Source organism: Hippocampus guttulatus, chromosome 2, assembly GCF_054856545.1.
Source record: "Hippocampus guttulatus isolate MCC_2025c chromosome 2, RoL_Hgut_1.0, whole genome shotgun sequence".
NCBI classification, from domain to species: Eukaryota; Metazoa; Chordata; class Actinopteri; order Syngnathiformes; family Syngnathidae; genus Hippocampus; species Hippocampus guttulatus.
In genome coordinates, this window is record NC_141262.1 from 18,044,195 (window position 1) to 18,064,968 (window position 20,774).

The 20,774-nt window shown below is 44.7% G+C and overlaps 1 protein-coding gene across 3 annotated transcripts in view; it reads left to right on the top strand.

Annotated features, from left to right (window-relative positions):
• The window catches only part of LOC147208735 (transcription factor COE1), a 63,993-nt gene that overhangs the window by 13,282 nt on the left and 29,937 nt on the right, over positions 1 to 20,774 (top strand). For all 3 annotated transcript variants that reach the window (XM_086100139.1, XM_086100122.1, XM_086100132.1), the window contains exons 7-8: positions 17,910 to 17,991; positions 19,309 to 19,450. In XM_086100139.1, coding sequence (XP_085956265.1) covers positions 17,910 to 17,991; positions 19,309 to 19,450 — 224 coding nt within the window. The remainder of the gene's footprint in view (positions 1 to 17,909; positions 17,992 to 19,308; positions 19,451 to 20,774) is intronic.

Sequence of the window (20,774 nt, forward strand, 5' to 3'; positions counted from 1 at the left end):
TCATCAAAGGAATGTATATATCCCTTCACTCCTAATATATTCTTTTTTTTTGAATGCATTAATCATCGACAAATGAGACCTAGCGCATGTCACTGTTTCACTTCAAAAAGCCGAGCTCGAATTTAAAGGCCTTTGTTTGTGTTTGTGTAACTGATGGGGGAGACAAAGTAAGGCGTAGGCAATCGACAGACACTTTGTTGTTGTACACTGCCTCAGCCCTTGAGCGTGTGTGTTTGTTTGTTTGCTGTCTGAGTGGCTTGACCTCGCTGAGAGGAGTGTTCTCTCCTCCTCGTGTTTGCCTTGCCGACTGCCACCCGTGCGTCTCTCCACTACTTTCTCTTGCTCTTTGCACCTTTTGACTATACTATTTTCTTTGGTCCTCCCACTCCCACTCCTGTTTTTTTTCTTTTATTGGAGGGGGCTAATCACACATGGAGTCTTTCCGCTTTTGAACACCCTTACTCGCATCTTTGTTGATTCCTGCGTGTGACGCGGGGGTGAGTCACGCTAATTATCCCAGTTATTGGCTTCTCCTGCAGAGCGGCCTTGATTTACATGAGGTGACATCCAGTTCAAACACAGAGACCTTGGCTGCTTTTTTTGGGAAAACAATTAACAGCAAGGCGTTCTCCTGTATCCTCTTTTGCTCCTGATGCGCCACTCCCTCGCTCTCTTCCTCTGGCTATTGTCTTCACTAATACAGCAAGCTTGCAGGCAAAGAAGTGAGCGTATTTGCAAGCAGGCACATTTTAAAAAGAATTATGGGCCTTGTAAAAATATACCAAGTGGGGCCCTATTATTCTGTCAACGCTGAGAGCGAAACGGACGCACACCCACACCGACTGCTGTCCAATGAATAGCATGTATCTCCAAATGTTGTGTTTCCGTGTTTTTTTTTTCATTTCTATTTTTATCCGAACAAAGCTCTGAGCTTTCCAACAGTGTTATTTTATGATATCAGGGTGTACCTGAAACGGGATTTGGGAGGTAATAAAAGGTACAAAATGAAGTTCTACCTCCACATTTCAAAAGGTTAGCTTTCCAGTCACACCGCTGGGGTCCTTTTCAAATGACGGGAAAAAAAAGCAACATCAGATAGAAATACAAAACTGACAGAACTTGATGACTGGTGCTTTGCGTAAGAAAGTGAGTGATATTATACTACAGCTTTGCCAAACACTTTTATTTATTTCAAGGTCTTGTGAGCTATTATCAGTCACCGGTTCTCAAATAATGCAGCAGGAACATCAACAATGAAATGATGCAGACATGACATCGTCGAAGAAATTCCATCTTCTCATCCATCTAATCAGACTGCTTTGTATCTAGAGCGCATGTTTCCATTGCTGTGATATGCGATGATGTGACGAATGAACGTTCTCATCCTTTTTGAATTTCTGGGCTTGGCAACAGCATTCAGACACAATTTTCGTCACACTTCCTAGCCTTACCTCACAGCAAAAAAAAAAAAAAAGCTGAATTCCAGATGTTCTCCATCATGGGTGGCCACGCTTTTTCAGCACGTTAGCTACTTATAAAATGACCAAGTCCCAACGAGTTACCTATTTGATTTATTCCATCCAGTATCCAAGCCACTTATCCTCACGAGGGTGGCGGGTGTGCTTGGAGCCTATCCCAGTCTTGAGGGAGCAGGCGGGGTAAACCCTGAACTGGTTGCCATCCAGTGGTGGTTATTTCTAAAAATATATTTTGAATTCTTTATTTGTCCATACCTGTCAACTCATACGGTTTAGCCATAGTTCATACGGATTTTGTGGTGAATCTTACGTATATGGCCGTATCGCACAAATCATACGGATTCTGAAAATTTCAGTTTTATTTTTTTTTCTCCTAACAGGTAGTTCCATTTGCTTTTGCCCAGAGTGGTGCTCGTCTACTCGAATGCTTTCATTTCCGGAATACAACTCTGAACACAGTAATGCCACTAAGTAGAATGATGATTAGACATTAACCAGACATTGTATTATGGAGATCTACAATAAATATCATTGAAAATTTCGTGGGGTTTTTTTCTGCAGTTATTTTGACATATAAAATGCTTTGGTATGTTATAAGGATTTTATGCTCTTTATAAGGATTTTTTTGGTAGGTTATACAGGTTGGCGCTCTGAAAAGTTGACAGGTATGTTTGTCCAAAATTTATTGCTGTGCCTTGCATAACTGCATGAACTCACACACATCTGTGGTGAGGCATGCATTAGGCGGAAGACAATGACAAATTTTACAACAGATGATAGGAGTCGACTTTTTTTTTTTTTTTTTACTTATCCACTGCCTCGAAGGCATATACGTTATTGGTATACAATTTGGAGGGTGATTTGAGTTAATGCCACAAAGGCTATCGACACGCCCTTCTGGAGCTCCTGGTGGCTCACAATTTACGTTCTCTTTTTAGTATGTCACCAACAAATGAATGAATGAACAAACAAATGAATACAAATTTCCGGCCTGTCAACTATTGTCTTTTTTTTCTAAGTATCAAACTTTTTGGGGAAGATTAATGCATAGTCAGAAATTCAGATGACTTGCTTCAATTTGCACGGCTTATACATTTGAGGTGGAATGTTGGTGTGGTGTCTTGGGGTTGCTATGCTATGGGTATGCTATTCATCAGCTTTTGTTACAAAGCTCCGTGCGAATTTCTAATTGACTTGCAAATTCTCAAAAGTTTTTAGGTACTTTCCTTTATGCGGCTTCCCCTTCCTATTAGTGAAATTCGGGACTTCATACAGTCTGTTCAGATGCAGGTGATTACTCGCTACTTAATTGGCAGTTATTCAGAGGTGAATGTAAAGCGAGGTTCATGGGAACCCTTGACTTGTGTCTTATTTGTACAAGACAAGCGACTGCACTTGATTCCTGCTTTTGACCCCCAGATAATCCATGGCTCCCATGCGTCTCCCTTGCAAGGGGTTGTGTAGCTCCCGCATTCAAACACAGAGACAATACTTGCAAGCGCCGCCGTTAATGAAGGACGTCTCTCTTCTGTCATGACGCCTCTGTTAGTGTGACAAGATGTTTACACGAACAATCACGGTGGCGCCTCTGATGCGGGCGGGGATGAAAGGGAGACGAGTGAGGAGGAAAGAAGTGGAGGCAGGGATGTGATGGTGAGTGTCTGCATCTCTCTGTTTGACAGGAGGACAGTTGTAACAGTAGCCCACTGAGAGCGCAGACAGAGACATGGGGAGGATTCACCAGCCAGACAGGCGCACAGAGGGAGAGATGTACCTGTAGGGAAACGCTCCGAAGGAAAGATGCTCTGCTTTTTTTCTTTTTCTTTTTCTTTTTTTTTTTTGGGCCCTATCACAGGACCGCATTCTGGAATCCAAAGGAAAACAATTAGATGCACCCGCTTCCCCCTTCGCAGTCCTGCAGTGTTGATTACAAATGAGTAAACCTGGCATTTATCACATTACTACAAACATTTATTAAAGCCGGTTCCCCTCTAAAGCTGCAGAGATAACAGTGGGTAATTGCAGAGACTGGCTCTATTAGTTAAGTATGCCTAATGTCACTGCCTCCGAGCATTAATGGACGCCGTAGTATTATGTTGCTGCTCTCATTACCACCCCACTCTCCCTCAAACACGCACACGCACACACACACACACACCCCTCTCCCCATGCATTGACCCTGCAGCAGGAGTCTGTGGCACTCTAATGAGAAATGGAAAACACTACTCCACATGCTCCAAGACATGCAAACACATACACACACACACACACGCACACGAACAAATGGACACACACTCGACAGGAACCATTATAGGGGGACTGAAAGGTACAACAGTGTAATCACACACGCCGTAGGAAACAATTGTGGCCTTATCAGAGTGATCATATTATAAAAGTTTAATAAACACCAAACGGCCTAATGGAGAATTAGCCTGCATCTGCCCTCTGTTGTGCTCAACTATAATTAGTGATTCAACAAAGACAAACAAATGTGTTCACCCAGAGTTTTCCCGAGCTTTTCACCCAGAGTTTTATTTCTTATCTCCCTTAAAAGGAAAATTGTGGCTTGATGATGATTTGTCAAGTTTTCTTTGAGACACACATGTCTCCAGTGTTGTCACTGCAAGAATTAAACACAAACACGCCGAAGCCCTGCGCGGCCGGTTTGGCTCGTGACCCAGTCTGGTTTTCTAAGAGCCACTTGAGATGTGTATGGCGAGAGGAGGATGAGTGCTTGAGATGGTTGAGGAGGAGGCGGAGGAAAGACAAAAAAGACGCTGGAAGTGATGGTGCTGAATGACATGGGATCAGTTAGGCAACACACATACACACACACACACACACACACACACACACACACACACACAAAAACCCTCCTCAGCTAAAAGCTAGTGTGTCCCCTTTTTATTTGTCTGAGAGCCTTTCCATGTATGTGATAATTGACGTTAAATCGATGACAATTTGTAATTCACAATCACAAGGACCTATCACTTTTTTATGGAGCCTCCATCCTTGCTCATCAATATTACATCAGGACCCTGACGCTCATGGCAAGGGAGTAGGAGCTTAGAAAATGGCTGAGGGGAGAGAATATGGCTTTTGTCCACTGTGTGAGTGCGTATGTGTTTGTGTGGTAGGGGTGTGTGCGGGTGGAGGAGGGCATCTGCTGAGGTTGTAGAAAACGTCGCTTCCAGCATACACAAATGTGCAAACGCGTACCTGACCCCGTGTTTGTATATAGGCCCTGCATACGTGTGCATGTGTGTGTTGTGCCTTTCTGATGTGTTTATGTGTGTGGGCTTGCCAGCTGAGTGACAGCCTCGTATTGATCTGTGGGAGGCCCCATGTCATTAGACCCAGTATGGACCAGCAGGCACACGTGGAGGTCAGGGCACAGAGTTTGTGCACGTGTGTGTGTGTGTGTGTGTGTGTGTGTGTGTGTGTGTGTGAGAGCGTGTGTGGAGGAGGAGGAATGGGGGACCAAGTGTTCAGTAGTGACAGGCTCAAGCATCTGAAAGAAAATCAATTGTGTCATAAGAGGAAGGTTTCCTCCAGCCTTCTTCTCCCCCGTTCTTCTTCTTTCCCCATTTTATTCTCATTCTTTTTCAGCTGAGAGAATCTCTACAGGCGCTTCACTTTACACATTTACCTCTCTCCTCTTCTCCGGTTGCCGTCCTTTTCGTTTGGTTCTTGAAAAAAAAAAAGATGTGCTTCCTTGCCAAAGACAAGCGCACACGCACAATAGGACAGCACAAAGGTTTCATATGTCATGTGTGGATCAATCTGTGAGGTTATCTGGGCAAAGGCAGCCATTAGTGACAGACGTGATCCTGGATCATCCCTCATTAACTTAAAGGGCAGGAGGGCTGTTTGTCCAGATCAAAGAAAATGACCCCAAAGTAGGGCCAATTAACTGTGAGGAATTGACAACTTAAGTTGCTTTGTTTATCCCAAGTTTCAATCCAAAAGTAGCTGATCAGACTTTTGTTTTATTGTGAATCCAAGCTGTCCTTCAGTTATTTATTATGAAGGATGAGCACATACACACACACACTCACACACATGCACGCAGGGCAAGCATCCACCTGTTCTCCTCTCTCGCCTGAGGGCACTAGTATGGTGGAGAACAGTTTGAGGGGAGCTGCCTGCAAAACACTAATCAGACCGAACGCTGCCTAATTAGCACAGAGTCCACTGATTGGCTTACAGCAATAATTAACACAGGTGAGAATAATTAGCTCCCCATAGACCTGTCTGTGTGTGTGTGTGCGCGCGCGTGTGTGTGTATGCGTAAGATGTTATTATGCAGCCTCGGTCCCCAGTGAGACTTAGCAGGCATAGAGAAGAATCAAACTCATTACAGAAACCAGGCCAACCTGTGTTAGGTGCTCCGCTTTCCCACACCCTGAGAATTAGCCACAGCCAGATCCACCTGCCGTGCGCATGGCCCCCCCAACCCCAACCCCCTCCCCCTTCGCCTTTCTTGCTTACTTTGTCGGTTTTCTGCCTCATCCTGTTCTCTTAAGCCCCCCCTCCGTCAATGATGACTGAAGGTACGTTTGAGGAATTTCACCGCGAGGTGAACCTGCTAAGATGAGATGAAACACAAGCATGGGACATCTTTCTATTCTATTCGGTTTTGCTAGTGCTTACGCTTCTCGCTTTTATCCCCCTCCCAGCCACTTCTCCCTGTAGTAAAAAAAAATCTTTACAATGGCGATATAGCCTGCAAACAGTACTCTTCCCAGCTATAAAACTACACAAGACATTACTTACTTGCTGGCCGTATATAGGAGGCACAGTTACCATGAGAGAGAACGCAGGAGATAATGAGAAAGACAGCGATGGACAGACGAAGCAAAGAAATGGGGAGCGTGTTTTTGCAGAAAGTCTGGCCGTCGTTCATCAGTCTGTGTAGCAGCATGGTGTCTTCCTATTTTTACCAAAGTGCCGCTTCTTTGATCAAACCGACATCACACAGCGGAAGACATGCACGCAGACAACGAGAAGTTTTTTTTTTTTTTTAATCGAAGCACAATTGACGGCTTGTCACTTTTAGCTCCGAGGCACCAATGTTGCAGAGTAGTTAGTGAGGTATCTCAGATGTAGATGGTGGAAAGTAACACACACACGCACACACACACGCACACACACACACACACACACACACACACACACACACACCTTCAAGAGCCTGACGTGCTAAATAAATAACAAGCGACGATGTAAATTGGTGTTTTCCTGGAGTGTGTGGTTGCTTCTGGGATGTATTTTTCATGTCAAAACATTTTACAGTGGTTTAGTAGTGTGCATGGTTAATAAATGTAACCCTGCCCCCAGCATCCCTGGAACCATGTGCCATGTGCGTAAATACAACCCCCCCATGCAGGGTGATATTCATTGGACCAAAGATCTACTGCCTACGCAAGTGTGAGACACAATCCAACTCTGTAGATGTTAGGGTTCTCCGCCATTAGTGTGCAGAACAGTGATCATTATCCCATAAACAGGGTTGGGAGAGCGACTTTAAAACTGCATTCCGATTAATTCAAGTCAAAAATGTAGTTCATAATGTAATCCAGTTACCATAATATTTAAGTATTGTAACTTGAACATTTTAAATTATTTTTGGATGAATCTAATGCCAAATATGCTCATGAAGACAAGGGAAATTAAATGTCAACACAATGTGTATTTATAAATATTTGTCTGATCTTTTTTGGCTTCATCCATCCATCCGTTTTCGAATGTGCTTATCCTCACAAGGTTCGTGGGCATGCCGATATGTCCTATATCATTCATAAGTACAACACTCTGAATTATTGTAAAAATCAATTCATGGAATCAAAGTGAATGAGAGGAGCCGCTTTGATTGGCCGGGACTCAAGCTGGCTGTGTTCACTCCCACAACGGTGTAAACACCCATATCTAACTGCACCCGGAAAATACCAACAGAAAGAAGATTCCACTCGTGTACCAGTTCGAGCGCTCTTTGCGCTAGAGTTGGGCACGGAAATAGGGCCTGTGATGTGAAACAGCAAATGTGGGTCAACAGAAATTAGCAGAGATGGGATTTGCAAAGTTAAAAAAAAAATGCTACTTTAACACAGACAAACAAAGAATTATACAGTATATACAGTATTTACACACCAAAGGTTCGGCCAAACCATTCAGTACATTACTTATGCCCATATACTATATAAATCTATGTTCTCTCCTTAAGAAGGGATCTTCTCATTTGCTTTCTTCTCTTTTCCTAATTCCGCTCAGTTCAGCTCAGCATGTTGGGTTACAACAAGGTGCTGCTGTTTTGGTTAGCCTTAAAGTTGAGACATTCTGCCAGGCTAAGCAGTTAAACCTTTACTGGTTTTGCGTGAGCAACTTACCAAAATATGCAACTACAACCCCCCAAAAATGATCAGTGAGACTCAGTGACAGTGGCGGTCATTCCTCACTTTCCTGTGTTACAAACTGTACTTTCAGACGTTTGCATGAGCGGAATGGATGTACTGACGAGCAGCTTAGAGCCGTATAAGAGCTCTTAAAGTGATGTTTATAGGAAGCATTTGCATAGCGTTCATTGCTCATTCTGCCTGCTGCCTCACACACACACACACACACACACACACACACACACACACTCGCACGAATACACACGACACTTTTCCCTCCTGAATACTTTCCACATGCCTTCCTGACGAAAGAAAAATGAAAGAAGCCTGATTGAGGCAAAACAAGGAAGGTTGTTTTTTTTTTCAGATTTCCTGTTTCAATAATTAATATGCATGAGTTTTATGGCCGCTTAAGATGCGATCAATTATTCATTAACAGCATGTTAATTGCATCCACAGTCGTGAATATTTAACCAAACGCTAAATCAATGGGGCCGAATGAGCAGCAATATGGACATTTTATAAGCTTTGCCAAAATTAGGTGAGGCTTTAATGAAAACCGCAGACAACAGATTGTGAAGAAATAAATAAAAAAAATAATGACAAAGAAAATTGAAGGAACTTCAGGAGGAGAAGCTTCTGTTTCCAAAGAAGATAGATGCAAGGCTGTATCAGTCTTTGACTCTTCGCCTTTTCTTTGGCGTTGTCTTTTTATTCTCATCTCTTCCTATTTTAAATGGAGAAGATGTAATCTATTCATCTCTGTCCGGTGCAGGCTGCCTTTTTTTCATTGCTCAAAGACTCCAGACTCCTTTGTCCTGGATCTGCGTGTAGACTTTGTATGCATAAGTGTGTGCGTACGTGTGTGTGTGTGTGTGTGTGTGTGCATGTGTGTGTGTGAGAGACGTCTGGACGGTGACATTTCTCTGCTTGGATAACCATCGAGCCCCCTGTCCCCCAGTCCGTCCAGCCATGACGCAAGGTAATGTCACCTGTCAGTCTTGAACTCCCACTTACAACCATTTTCTGCCACCCCCTCCTTCCCCCAACACTCCCCCACCAAAACCACTGGAACACCCTTTCACCCCGGCCCGCCATCTAACCCCCATAGACGGAGCCTTCATGCCTCCATCCTATTACTTTTGTCTTCCTCTCTCCTATAGCTTGCATGACTTCATATCCGCCTGCTCTTTTCGCTGCTGTATGTGGAAATGGCAGTACCCGCCTCCTATTACCCTCTTACATTTGCCCCGGGGCCACCAGGAGAATTCTCGTGAATGGCAAAGTTAGGGGTGGGAAGTTAACTTTTTTTACTTGGACCCCGTTGCATCGGGCGCCTGTTTTCAATTACTTTCTGGGCGCAGGCGGGGTGGAGGTTTATGCGTTATATGGGGATGTAATTGACTATAACTGCTCTCTTAACATTAACCAGGTGTACTTGCTGAGTATGTGAGATTAAGCCCTGGGTCTTGGCCTGTTGTGGTGTGTCTTGACTGTCTGCTTGTGTTTTTGTTGATGTATTTATATTGTGCCTCTGTGAGATCCTGCCCTTTAGCGCTTCGCCGTGAAAAAAAAAGCCATTTCTGCAATGCCGGTTTGTTTTAAGTGTGTATTGTGTCTGCTTGTGCGTAGATATTAGAAAAAGTGGGAAAGTAATGAAAGCAGTCTTCAGATTGAACCCGTTTCAAGGGGGGGGGGGCTGACTTTACAAGGACAAAGTCAAAATGAGCCCTTTCACGGGACTGACGCACTGTGATTTGTATGTATGGCGCTGCGCAGCCTGCGGGGCACAAGCCCGGGGGCTGTCGCGGATGCGGGCGGCAGTCCTCGGGCAGGGGTGATGGTGGAGGTGAATTGAGGCAGTGTGAGTGTCGTGGAAAAGGAAGTCTCAACTGACTGTCAATCAAGCGCCGGCCGCAGGCTGTCACTCTTCGATAGAGCTCGTCCGGTGGGGACCGGGACTCCCTGGGACCCTGAAAGGAAAAAGGAGGAGGTGACTGCCTGTCTGTCTCAGCGACTTGATTTGATATTTGATAGCGAGCATGTGGCATTTGAATGCAAATCTATTTTGATCGTCCCACTGTCTGATAGGGTTAAGAGGAACCTATTGGGGATGTGCATGCATGTATGCATGTGTGTCAAGGGGCTTTCTGGGCAGCGACACGCACACACAGAAAATGGGGAATTATTCAGATGCATTATATGACTCGAGGATTCAATTGCATCAGGCGCTTTTTGCTCTGAAGGCAATATGATGGGCAGCTCGCTCATAAAACATAAAACAATAACTTAGAGGGTACAGATATGTTTAATCTGGTGATCTTTGACTCTTGTGGCTAAAGTTGGATGGCGGCCATCCTGCAAAAATCATACAGTACGCATGTATTTTGTATGTATGTTTAGATGCGTGACCGTGTGCCGGGTAATTATTTTTGCCTGTTGGCAGGCTGTTTTTAAAAGCAAGCTTGCCAAGTAGGAAGACAGACAGACAGACGGATGGATAAAGCCGCTAGTATTGCTGCATGGAAATGTGAGGCTCACTTCCCTCCCAATTAGAGCCGTGATTTCTGAAATGCCATAATACCCATTAATTATCCGGCTGCTATTTTCTCAGTGATTTGACTAATTAGTCTGTGAGGCGCTACACTATCTCGACCATTATTGTTGGGTTGAAGCCATGCAAATACGCTCGCCTCGTGTTCAAGTTGATGCGCAAACGCTCCTGCGTTCACATTGGTGTCTTTGCATTTGCAACAATTGCCCACAGTTGAGTGACCCTATTTTAAGTGGCACCATTAGGCGCCTCAGCACATATCGCACAACATGAGAGGGCTCATGGTGAGGAAGACGATGGTTATGAACAGTGACAAACAGCTCGCCCTCTTTATTCTCCTCATAGCATCTTAATGTATGTGATACACTAATGAAAGTGAGTAAACAGCAGAACTGGCCTGTGCCCTCCTCTGGGAAGCCTTTAAACACCTTGTACTGACTCTGCAAGTGTGGGTGCGTGAGAGAGAGTGTGTATGTGTGTTTGTGTGTGTGCGTGTGTGTGTGTGTGTGCCTGCGCGCGGTGCCCTCTGTGTGACAGTCCATCAGGCTCTCCCACTGGACAGACAGTCCACTGACACAGCGCCATGAGGCCGCTAAACCTTTTCAATCACTCCCCCACTTTTCCCCCTCTGTCAGGTGCCAGATTGATCTGTTGTTGCTCCACAAGCGTAAAGGAGCGGGGGGGGAAAAAAAAACTTAAAAAAGGTCGGGGGGGTTGTGGGGGAGGGGGGGGGGTCTCCCCATGTGTGACAAGCACCAACTTTAGTTTATTAATCATTGTCATCAATAATGCACCCGCAGCCCCACCGTTGGTCGCCGTGCCGCTTGTGTGTTTGCATGTGTAAGTATGAGCTCACACTCCTCGCCGACCCCCGTGAACTTCATAAGTGTCCCATCACCACTTTAATCAAATTACTCGTGAACCAAAATTGACAGTTTTCATTAATTATAAAGGATTATTCTAATTGCGATTCAAATTTATTCATTTAGAACAGACGGCATTCAGTAATGTTTCAGGAAATTTGCATATTAAATGGAGAGGGGAGGCCATTAACTATGCTAATATATGCATGATTCCTTATTTTGTGATTGGTGGGCCATATGTAGCAAGCTGGGGGAGTGCAGGTGAGGAATCTAGAAGGAGCTGTAATATGTTTCATCAACACAGAGGGACGCAAGGCCAAAACACACACACACACACACACACACGAGTCGCAGTGAGCCATATAGTTTCTGCTCAGCATCAGTCTGTCTCTGCATTCCTGCATAAACACACACACACACAAGTTCACATTCCTCCCTCAAGACCCATTGGAGGTGCAACTTTTCACCCAAGAACAAACACGGCACACTAATTAAGTTTCAGATTTGTGATCCAACTGCATTTAGAATCAATAACCTTGAGCCCGTGTGCACTCACGGTTGTATGTATGATTTAATACACTGCTTAAATGGAACAAAAAGAAAGAACTTTTGCAAGTGCTACATTCATCCCCACAACATATGGAGCTGGTCCCGGGTTGACACAAAGCTCTTTATCAAACTATATTTAGTCGATGCATTATGCATTGAGTTTAACATGTACTTAAATCAACACTGTTCAATATGAATACGGTCTTGACTGAAGTTAGAGGAGGCAACATTAAGGTTGAATGAACGACGAGCTTTCGCGGGCGGCCGCAAATACGTTCCCGCACGCGGTCACACGCACCTTGGGGCTGTGTGGTGGCGTCCGCCCAAGCTGATGACAGGGCCATTATTCACCGGTCAGTCCCACGAGTGCAGCGTTTGGACTGGACAGGGTAGTAGAGCCTCACAGCTTGGCAGGACGGCGCCGAGGTGAGAAGGACCAGGACCCTTCATTATGCCTCTGATCCGGAGGCCGGCAGCTCCCACTTGCTCTCTCACTGCCTCCGTGTGTCTGTCTCACCCCGGCGCGCTCGGTCTCTGTCTTCATCAGATTAATGGCCCAGGCCTTACAGAGGAAGTATTTCAATCAGCACCGCCTGCCAAGCTTGTCCGTCACTCAGGCAGCCACTTATTCTTCATGACATATAAAAACACGCTCTTCCCTGTTTGATGTTTATTTGGCTGCCTTTTACCCCTCCGTGTGGCACAGAGGAAAAACCGGGTCACCAGTTACAAGTGGTTGAAGTCAGCACCGACAAGCTGGACACGATTCCCCGCCTGTCTTTCAGCATCCTCAGAGTTGAATTTTGAATGATCCTTTTCAGATGAAACACAATTTGTTAAGTGTCTCTGGGACTTCTGTCCCCGAGCTAGCATTACAACTCTGATTCGGAGGGGAAGACGACCGACTATCTCTCCCAAGCGTGGTTTCTCCCCGAGCGGCGACGGCACTGTGCCGATTCCCCTGACCCACCGTCTCCCTTCTCCAGGGTCCATTTGTTCTGAGAAATATTTAACGACGGGGCAAATTCGGCTGACATGACATGCACAGACAAGGCAGCGGATACGGAGGAGCGGGAGGATGGGGCGATGCGGCGACCAAGCTGGGAATGAATTTTTCAGCAAAGTGAGATGTTCTATTTGAATAAATCATGACACTTAAGATAGACATGAGGCCAATATGAAGGTGCACAACATGACTTTCAGGAGTTGCACTCTACAGTGTCTGTCTATCTATCTATCTATCTATCTATCTATCTATCTATCTATCTATCTATCTATCTATCTATCTATCTAGCTATCGATCTATCGATCTATCGATCTATCTATTATACTTGGACCTCAGTGTAAACTGGGCCATTGCAGTTGTATCCAAGGCCCAGGGCCAGACCCAGAGACAGACCTGGTTCTGGATTATTAATGTCCCTCCTGTGGAGCCAGGGCACCTCCCCCGCCTAGTGGCCCCCTACACCCCTGGGGTCAGCCTCCGTGGCTCCTGGTGCAAGGCTCCCCTCATAAATCTCCCTAAATTAGTGAGCGTGTGTGTTTATGTGTGTGTGCGCTTACAGGCTTAAATATGTACTGCGGGAAAGCAGACAGGTCACCAGGAAAACAAGGCAGGCAGGCAGGCTCCCGGTTGAAGTGTCAGTGATGCATGGGGGAAGGAGGGAAGTGGAGAGTTGCAAAGCCAAGAAAGAATACGAGAAATGACACACGAGGAGCGGGAAAGAAAATGCGGAAAACAGAGGAAGGACATTCGGAATGGCGCTCCATTGTACTTACAAATATTTACACTTCATTTGAAGCACCAGTGAATTCATCAGGATGGATTTCCTGAACAAATCGTATCGCTTAATTGCCGCAATGGAGGATGTCCCATTCCTCTACCTGCCTAGATTAGTTCAACATGTCGCGCGGCGGTTAACAGGCACGGGGAAGTGCTGTTGTGTCACTTAGTTAACCTTCGAGATAAATGGCTCCCCTCCGGAGCACGCTGAATTACACACCTCATGAAGCATATTAGGGGCCTGATACACAGCTTTTCTTGTGGAGATGATGTGTTTGGCAGAAATGGATGGAGAGAGGCGGAGAAGGCTGAGTTATGGCATGGCTATTCTTACAATGTGTGTCAGCATTGTAAGAAAACTGACAGCGGAGAGAGCGAGAGAGGGCGAGAGCGAGAGAGAATAATCAAGAAATGTGACACAAAAACGCGCAGCACAATGAGAATAGGAGAGAAGATGAATCAACTGAAACGACTGAGGTAGATAAAACCGCAACGTTGTAAAGTTTCCTCCCCGTGTTAAATTTGACACGGAAGTATACTGTTCTCCTCATTTGTGACTAATGTCGGAAAATTATTAGAGAATTTAACACAATGGTCCCTTTGAGGCTTGCTTGCTGTTGGCTAATCACGTAGACATTCTGTAACTCCGCTGGAGTAATAATATTTAGATGCTACGGGGATTACTTAAAAGTTGTGTTCTAATTGCTTTCCTTGTTTTGTTTTTATGGGCAGTGGGTGATTTGGTGTTTAATTGCTCCGGAGTGACAAATAATGCCAGCTCATGATGAAAGTATGAGATCATTAAATTACGACAGCGTTACACTTCCACTGCATGTGTAATTCACCCGTTTGCGCCGCTACACATTTTTGCCATGTGCCGTCAAGAGGCCGAGCAGTAATTTACACAAATTCACTTCCGCGGCCATTTCTGGATTTGGGAGTTGGGAGGGGGGGGTCTAATTATGAGAGACGGCGGTGGTTTTATTTCATTTAATCCAGCCCGTGCAGCAATTTGCAGTGGTAATATTTGTAGCAGTGGAGTGCGTGCAGTTAAAACAGCGTGAAACCTGCAAGAGTGCTCAGCACAAACAAAGGTATTTGCAGGAGGTGGAAAAAAAACAAGCATCGCGGCAGCCACAATTAGGTACAGATGCCAAAATGTGCATCGGGAGTGTATGGGAATATTGCTCGCTTTTCAAACAGTACCGGGCCAGAAAAATCTCCAAATTCCGACCTCGCGCATTGCTGAATAATGTGAACATCAATTTGAAACGGCGCTCCGTATTATGCTGTCCGGGTCACGGCACCGAAAAACAAAGTCATAAAAGTCAACGTGATTGAGGAAACTCTGAAGCTGAACAAAATTCACTTCACAGTTTATGTCCAACAGGAAATAATTGAGAGAAATCTGTTACTGGATCAAACTTTGTTTAATTTTACAGCTAAGTCATTTTGAAGGGACATTCTAACATTCTGTTATCAGTCAAGTATAAAAACAGCTTGACACCGCAGTAAAACTCAAAAACAATGAAGCACTCTTTTGATCGCTGTCAAGCAACGAACGATGTTCACAATATGTTGACAGGGGAGCCTTTTGCTTTGAATTTGAATCGGTCCACACAAGGTTGTGCGTACAGTTCCTTCCTCTTTATTTTCTCTTTCTATCCCTTGCAAAGGCTTCTTTTGGCAGAACAGCTACAAAAATCCAACAAAAGCACAAAACAGTTTTTTTGCTTGAATTGAATGTTGAATTGTAATGGAACTGACTTGATGTCTCCACAACCCAGCAACAACAACAACTCTTTTTTTATTTTATTTTAATTCCCCTTAGTTCAATCCATAGAGGGAGAAGACCAACCCATCTGGCTCAGTAAAACATTTTAAGAGGGTGAAAATATGATGAAATAAAAGGACAAATTCTAGGCTATCATCAGTATTCTGTTCATATTTACTGGTCATCTGTCAATCAGATTATCCATAAATCCTTGCAGTAATCTCTTTGCTCTTGCCCATCAACATGCGTTGCCCTTTATCGCTTTGTCCGCACCCACCCACTATGTCGAGCCGTGTACTGTAAATGTGCGCCGTGTTGATTCCCGTCCCCCGACACCCGGGTTGATGAGCTCGAGCACCGAGGAATCAACTTGCTGCAGTTTTGTAATGTTTCCGTACGACTGATTCCAGACACCTTAAGTTACCTAAATAATGAATCAGATGATCCGTGTGCGGGACACGCTGGCATATGGCATGGCGGATAAAGCATAACAACTTCCCCCTTTTTTAGCACAAAGCCTCACGGGTGATATCCAGCACCATCTCACTTTTTTTTATTCCACCGCCTAAACTTGATATTTAACCTGCTGATTTAGTCACCTCTGACTGCAGTGACCTTAGCTTTCCTACTTTCGCTTATGCATCATTCCGCGATCATAAACGCCTCAGAGGAGGAAAAGGAGGACACTTGGGGAAAGATCGGAGTCAATGAATTAAACAGGAGGTGCCGATAGGAAGGTAGAGGATGTAGTCCGCAGCTGTCTGCAAAGATGCCCTTTGACCCCTCATGGATAAGGAAGTTAGGAGACCATCAGCCTGTGGGCTCCAACGGCCGCTGTAAAAAATAAAAAGGTAGAAAAAAAAAACTCCATCGCTCAGCTTCATGAATTATTGAGCTATTGGTCCACAGCTTCTAAAATATACAGGAGGGTGGTCTGTCTCTCCTTTCGAATTTCACACTTTCTCTACTTCGTCCTTCCATCAGTTTCTTCTTCCAACCTCCCCCCCACATCCCTCTCTTTCAGATTTAGTGTATCTTCTTTGCACCAACACGATTGTAAATCAGAACACAAACAAAGCAGGAGGGGGAAGAAGAAGGCAGCGCCAAAAGACACTTTGTTGTTCAGATCATAACAGGCTTTTTTTTCTCTTCTTTGCTTACGGAAAAGCATCTACCACTAACCAGCTGTCATGCATTTAAAAGTTGTCAGGGATAAATTCACAAGTTCTTGAGTTACATCAGATGCATGTAGTGCACACAGCAGAAGGGCAGCCCTTGAAATGAGACGGAACTCTGTTCTGTCCATTTATCTTTGTTTCTTTCTTGACCCCCACCCCCGCCCCCACCCACCCTCTCCTCTCACTTGGCACACCACTATATGTATCGGTACATGTGACACGTTTGCCACTGCATGATTATATATCTGAGGCAAGTTGGCTCCAAAGGCGCTGCCCAGTGCAGAATCCCAGCCGTAATAAATGAACAGAAGGGGAGAAAATAAGACATAAGAGAGAAAAGCTGAGCAAAGGAACGATTCTCTCTCGAGCTGGTGGAGATCTGTATTGTAAGCACTTTTGGCTGTCAGCACTTCTTTGAGCTACCTCAAAGGGAGGATGAGGAGGGGCGTGATCAGGAAATGTAGCGTTTCTTCTGGGAAAAAAAAAAATCCCCTTTTTTGAGGGTTCCTGTTTATTTGTTCGCAGTGCTGTTTATATTAGTTGTTCATTTGATAGTGTGATTTATTTGTCAGGTAGACAGACAATGCAGCAGCGTGAAACGAGGAGAGATTTACTGTAGTATCTGTTAAGGAAGAAGTTGTCAGGCTTCAAGCAATAGGGTGGAGGTGGGGGGGGTGTATATGTGTGTGTTAGGGAATAAATTGCCAGCCATCCTCTTTCTGCTTTTCAGGCCTCCGGTACCCCCCCTCCGCCCCACCACACACACATACACACGCATACACACCCTCCTTTACTACTCCAACCCACCCTCCTCCCTCCCTCATTAAGTATTGATGTGGGTAGCCATACTTGCCATCTCAGCCTATTAATAATGCATGGCAGGTGCTGTTGATGTGGTCTCTCACACTGAGATTGAGAGCGGCAGGAATGGCAAGACTGAGATGCATGGTAGCTACAGTACAACCTTCGTCACTGGGCTCTGCTGGGGGCGAGGGGTGGCGGTGGGAGCGGGTGGTGGGGGATGCGCATCTGCCCATTTGAGTTTATGGCAAGCTGTGACAGCAGCCCCGAGATGGATATACAAGGTAGCATCTTACTCAATATCCCGGAGCAGTTTTTACATCCAAAACTGCCTTTTGTCATAAAGAACTGATGGATGAGGCTGCGGCACGCAGCGCGTGAGCCCTGTCTGCCGCTGCCGCTGCTACTTTATTTTGTTTTGGTCCCGTTTTATGTTTTCAGCACAGACACAATAGTTTCACGGACAGACAGGTGCTCTTCTTCAAACTCAACAACTAATTTCTTCATCTTTTTTTTTTCGTCTGTGTTGATGTGTAGGTTCTTCCTCAAATTCTTCCTGAAGTGCAACCAGAACTGTCTGAAGAATGCCGGCAACCCTCGAGACATGAGGCGTTTTCAGGTAACATGCAACTAAAATGTACAAATGGACTTCCTGGGCTTAGCTGCAAATCAAAAGAAACAATGTGGAGAAGAAAAAAAAAGGAAGTATGAGCATGCGCAAAGAATACAGCATACATATAGTATGGTATGAATCAATCTGCTCTGAAACTCAAACAAAATGCAGTCAAAATAACTTGTAGACATGAGCTACAGTTTTGGAGTCGATGGAATCAATGAATGCAAATCTGACGCCAGCGACTCCTCTCAGCTCGACAAAGAGTTTCTTGTGTCGCTTTCTGTCGATTGTCTGCATCCATAGTCACTCGGCTCTGTGAGCAGACAATAGTTTTTACAATGAGAAATCTCAAAACACAACAATGCTCAAATACATTAACCACGTTCCAAATAGGGCGTTGGTTACGATAGGTAACAATTAAACAAAAGAATTATAGAAGCTTGAACAACTTGCAACTTCTACAATGAATGACCGAAATGTGTCAGTATACAACATGTTATGTAATGGTACAATTAAAAAGACAAGATCAGCTCAAAGTGCTAAATAGTATCTGTGAAAACCCCCTTTTTCAAGAAGAGGCGAGAAAGGCATCAGTTTTATCAACCTTGAAATTATCACCCAGATTTGTTTTCATCACCTCTGAGGTTCTGTATCGATTGGCATTCTTTTCTTTGTTAATGGTCAGAATTATGCTCAAATGAGTTCATGATTCATCAAATCTCCATGAACTTTGTGGAGGGTTGGTGCTGGTGCACGGCAGAGAAAACTGTTTTGTCGGATTGGGATCAAGTTGGATCTGGATTTGAACAGTATAAAATACGATAAGATAACCTTTATTTGTCCCACACTGGGGAAATTTGCAGTCTACAGCAGCTAATTGGGGTGGGGGAAGAAAAAAACTAAGTGTTTCATCTGTGTCCTATGTGTTGTGTTGTGTTATTTTTGTTATTTTGACTTCAAAATGGCGCCGCGAGAGTGGCTGCCTTTCCAGCAGCTCCTATATTTTGTTGTTCTACTTCTTCCTTTCATAACTTCGCTGCTGTGAATCGGGAATTTCTCCATTGCGAGACTAATAAAGGTTTTCTTATCTTATCTTATTGCACAAAATAAATGTTTCAGAAGTGCTTGTTTTGTTTTCCTTGATTTTCAATTGAGTCATGCATGAACTTGAAGATCAAATGCAGCCATTTGCAGGAGATGAGTTGATATGAAGGTATAAAAACAAACATTTGGGGTCTGATCCAAATTAGGATTGTTCAGTTTTCAATGCTTTGTACTCCACCCAGTTGACCCGATTCCATTTCGCTTTCTCCGACTCAGGTGGTTGTGTCAACGACGGTGAGCGTGGAGGGTCACGTGCTAGCAGTGTCCGACAACATGTTTGTGCACAACAACTCCAAACACGGGCGCAGAGCTCGAAGACTGGACCCGTCGGAGGGAACGCAGTCCTACCTGGAACACGGTAGTAAAATCAGCAACATAATATCAGACTTCTTTGTCTCGGTCCTCTCCTTCCCTTCCCGTCGACACTCCTCATCCCCTCCTTACTGTCTTGTCTCAATCCCTCCCGTCTTTCTTGTGACTCGTGTTTCTCACTTTTTTGTCTCTTGCAGTGTTTCTAGATTGTGCTAAGAGAGGAGAAAGTGGTAGCTAGTGAGTCTCTTGTCTGTCCCTGGTGGCTTGCTCCCCTCAGGTCTCTGCCTCGAGGCCTTCTACTCCGTCTCGCATAAGCACTATGTGTCGTATGAGGTCTGTTCTGCTTAAAGCCAACACTGGCTTTATTTCCTCGGAGACCCGCTTTTATCCCGCAGCCCTCCATCACTCCCTTTCCCTCAGGTTTTTAAACACACCCATGCACAATGCACTTGCACTGTCAGACCAAAACCTTTAATACTTCATAATGACATGTGCACATGATTTAGGGAGCATGCACTGATTCCCAAATCTCTAATCCAGTTATTTTCTCATTTCTATTTCCTAGAGATTAAATAAGAGAAACATATTTCTTTTTCTCTTTGAGGAAAGTCAACCTCGGGCATGATAATCACCCCCCCCCCCCCAAAAAAAGATTTACATGATGGCCTGTGGTAGATTGCATTAGGGTCGAATGCTATGGTTAAGTATTTTCAATGACTATTCTCCGGAGGTGCTGCGCACCACTTGGCCTGGCCTCCGAGCCGATTAGGAAAGTTTTCGCAAAGACAAGACATACTGGAGTCATCATGAAGGGCTTGGCTCTGACAAAGAAAAAAAACAGTACGGCACACCACGCTAACAGATGTTCCCTGTGTCAGAGAGATTTGTTTGGGAATTTCCTCCCTGTGATTTTCTATTCTCCCGATGATGGGGGGTGAGAAGGCGCAACAACAGGAGTGAAGGAAGAGAAGAGAGAGGGCCTGACAGGAGAGGGGAAGCAGCAGCCGTGAAATGAGGAATGAGCAAGAGTGCTTGATGGTACAAAGAAAAGATGAAATGCAAAGCAAGGAGACATCATGCTTTCTTTTTGGGTTTTTTTGTTTTTTGTTTTTTTGCCATCACTTTTCATCCACCGCCGTGTTGAGAGTATGTGCAGCATACACAACTTTGGGGGGGCTCATTTCAGGCGATAATAGATAACAGTGCATAGAGTTGAACAGATGGCACAGAGGAACACCCCAAAGTATAATCCTATCACATGGATTCATGTTCCACCATCTGGTTAATCCAAACACACACACACACACACACACACATCCGCACATGCATGGAGCGCACATAATATCAACGGCTGTGAAAAGAAGGCATTT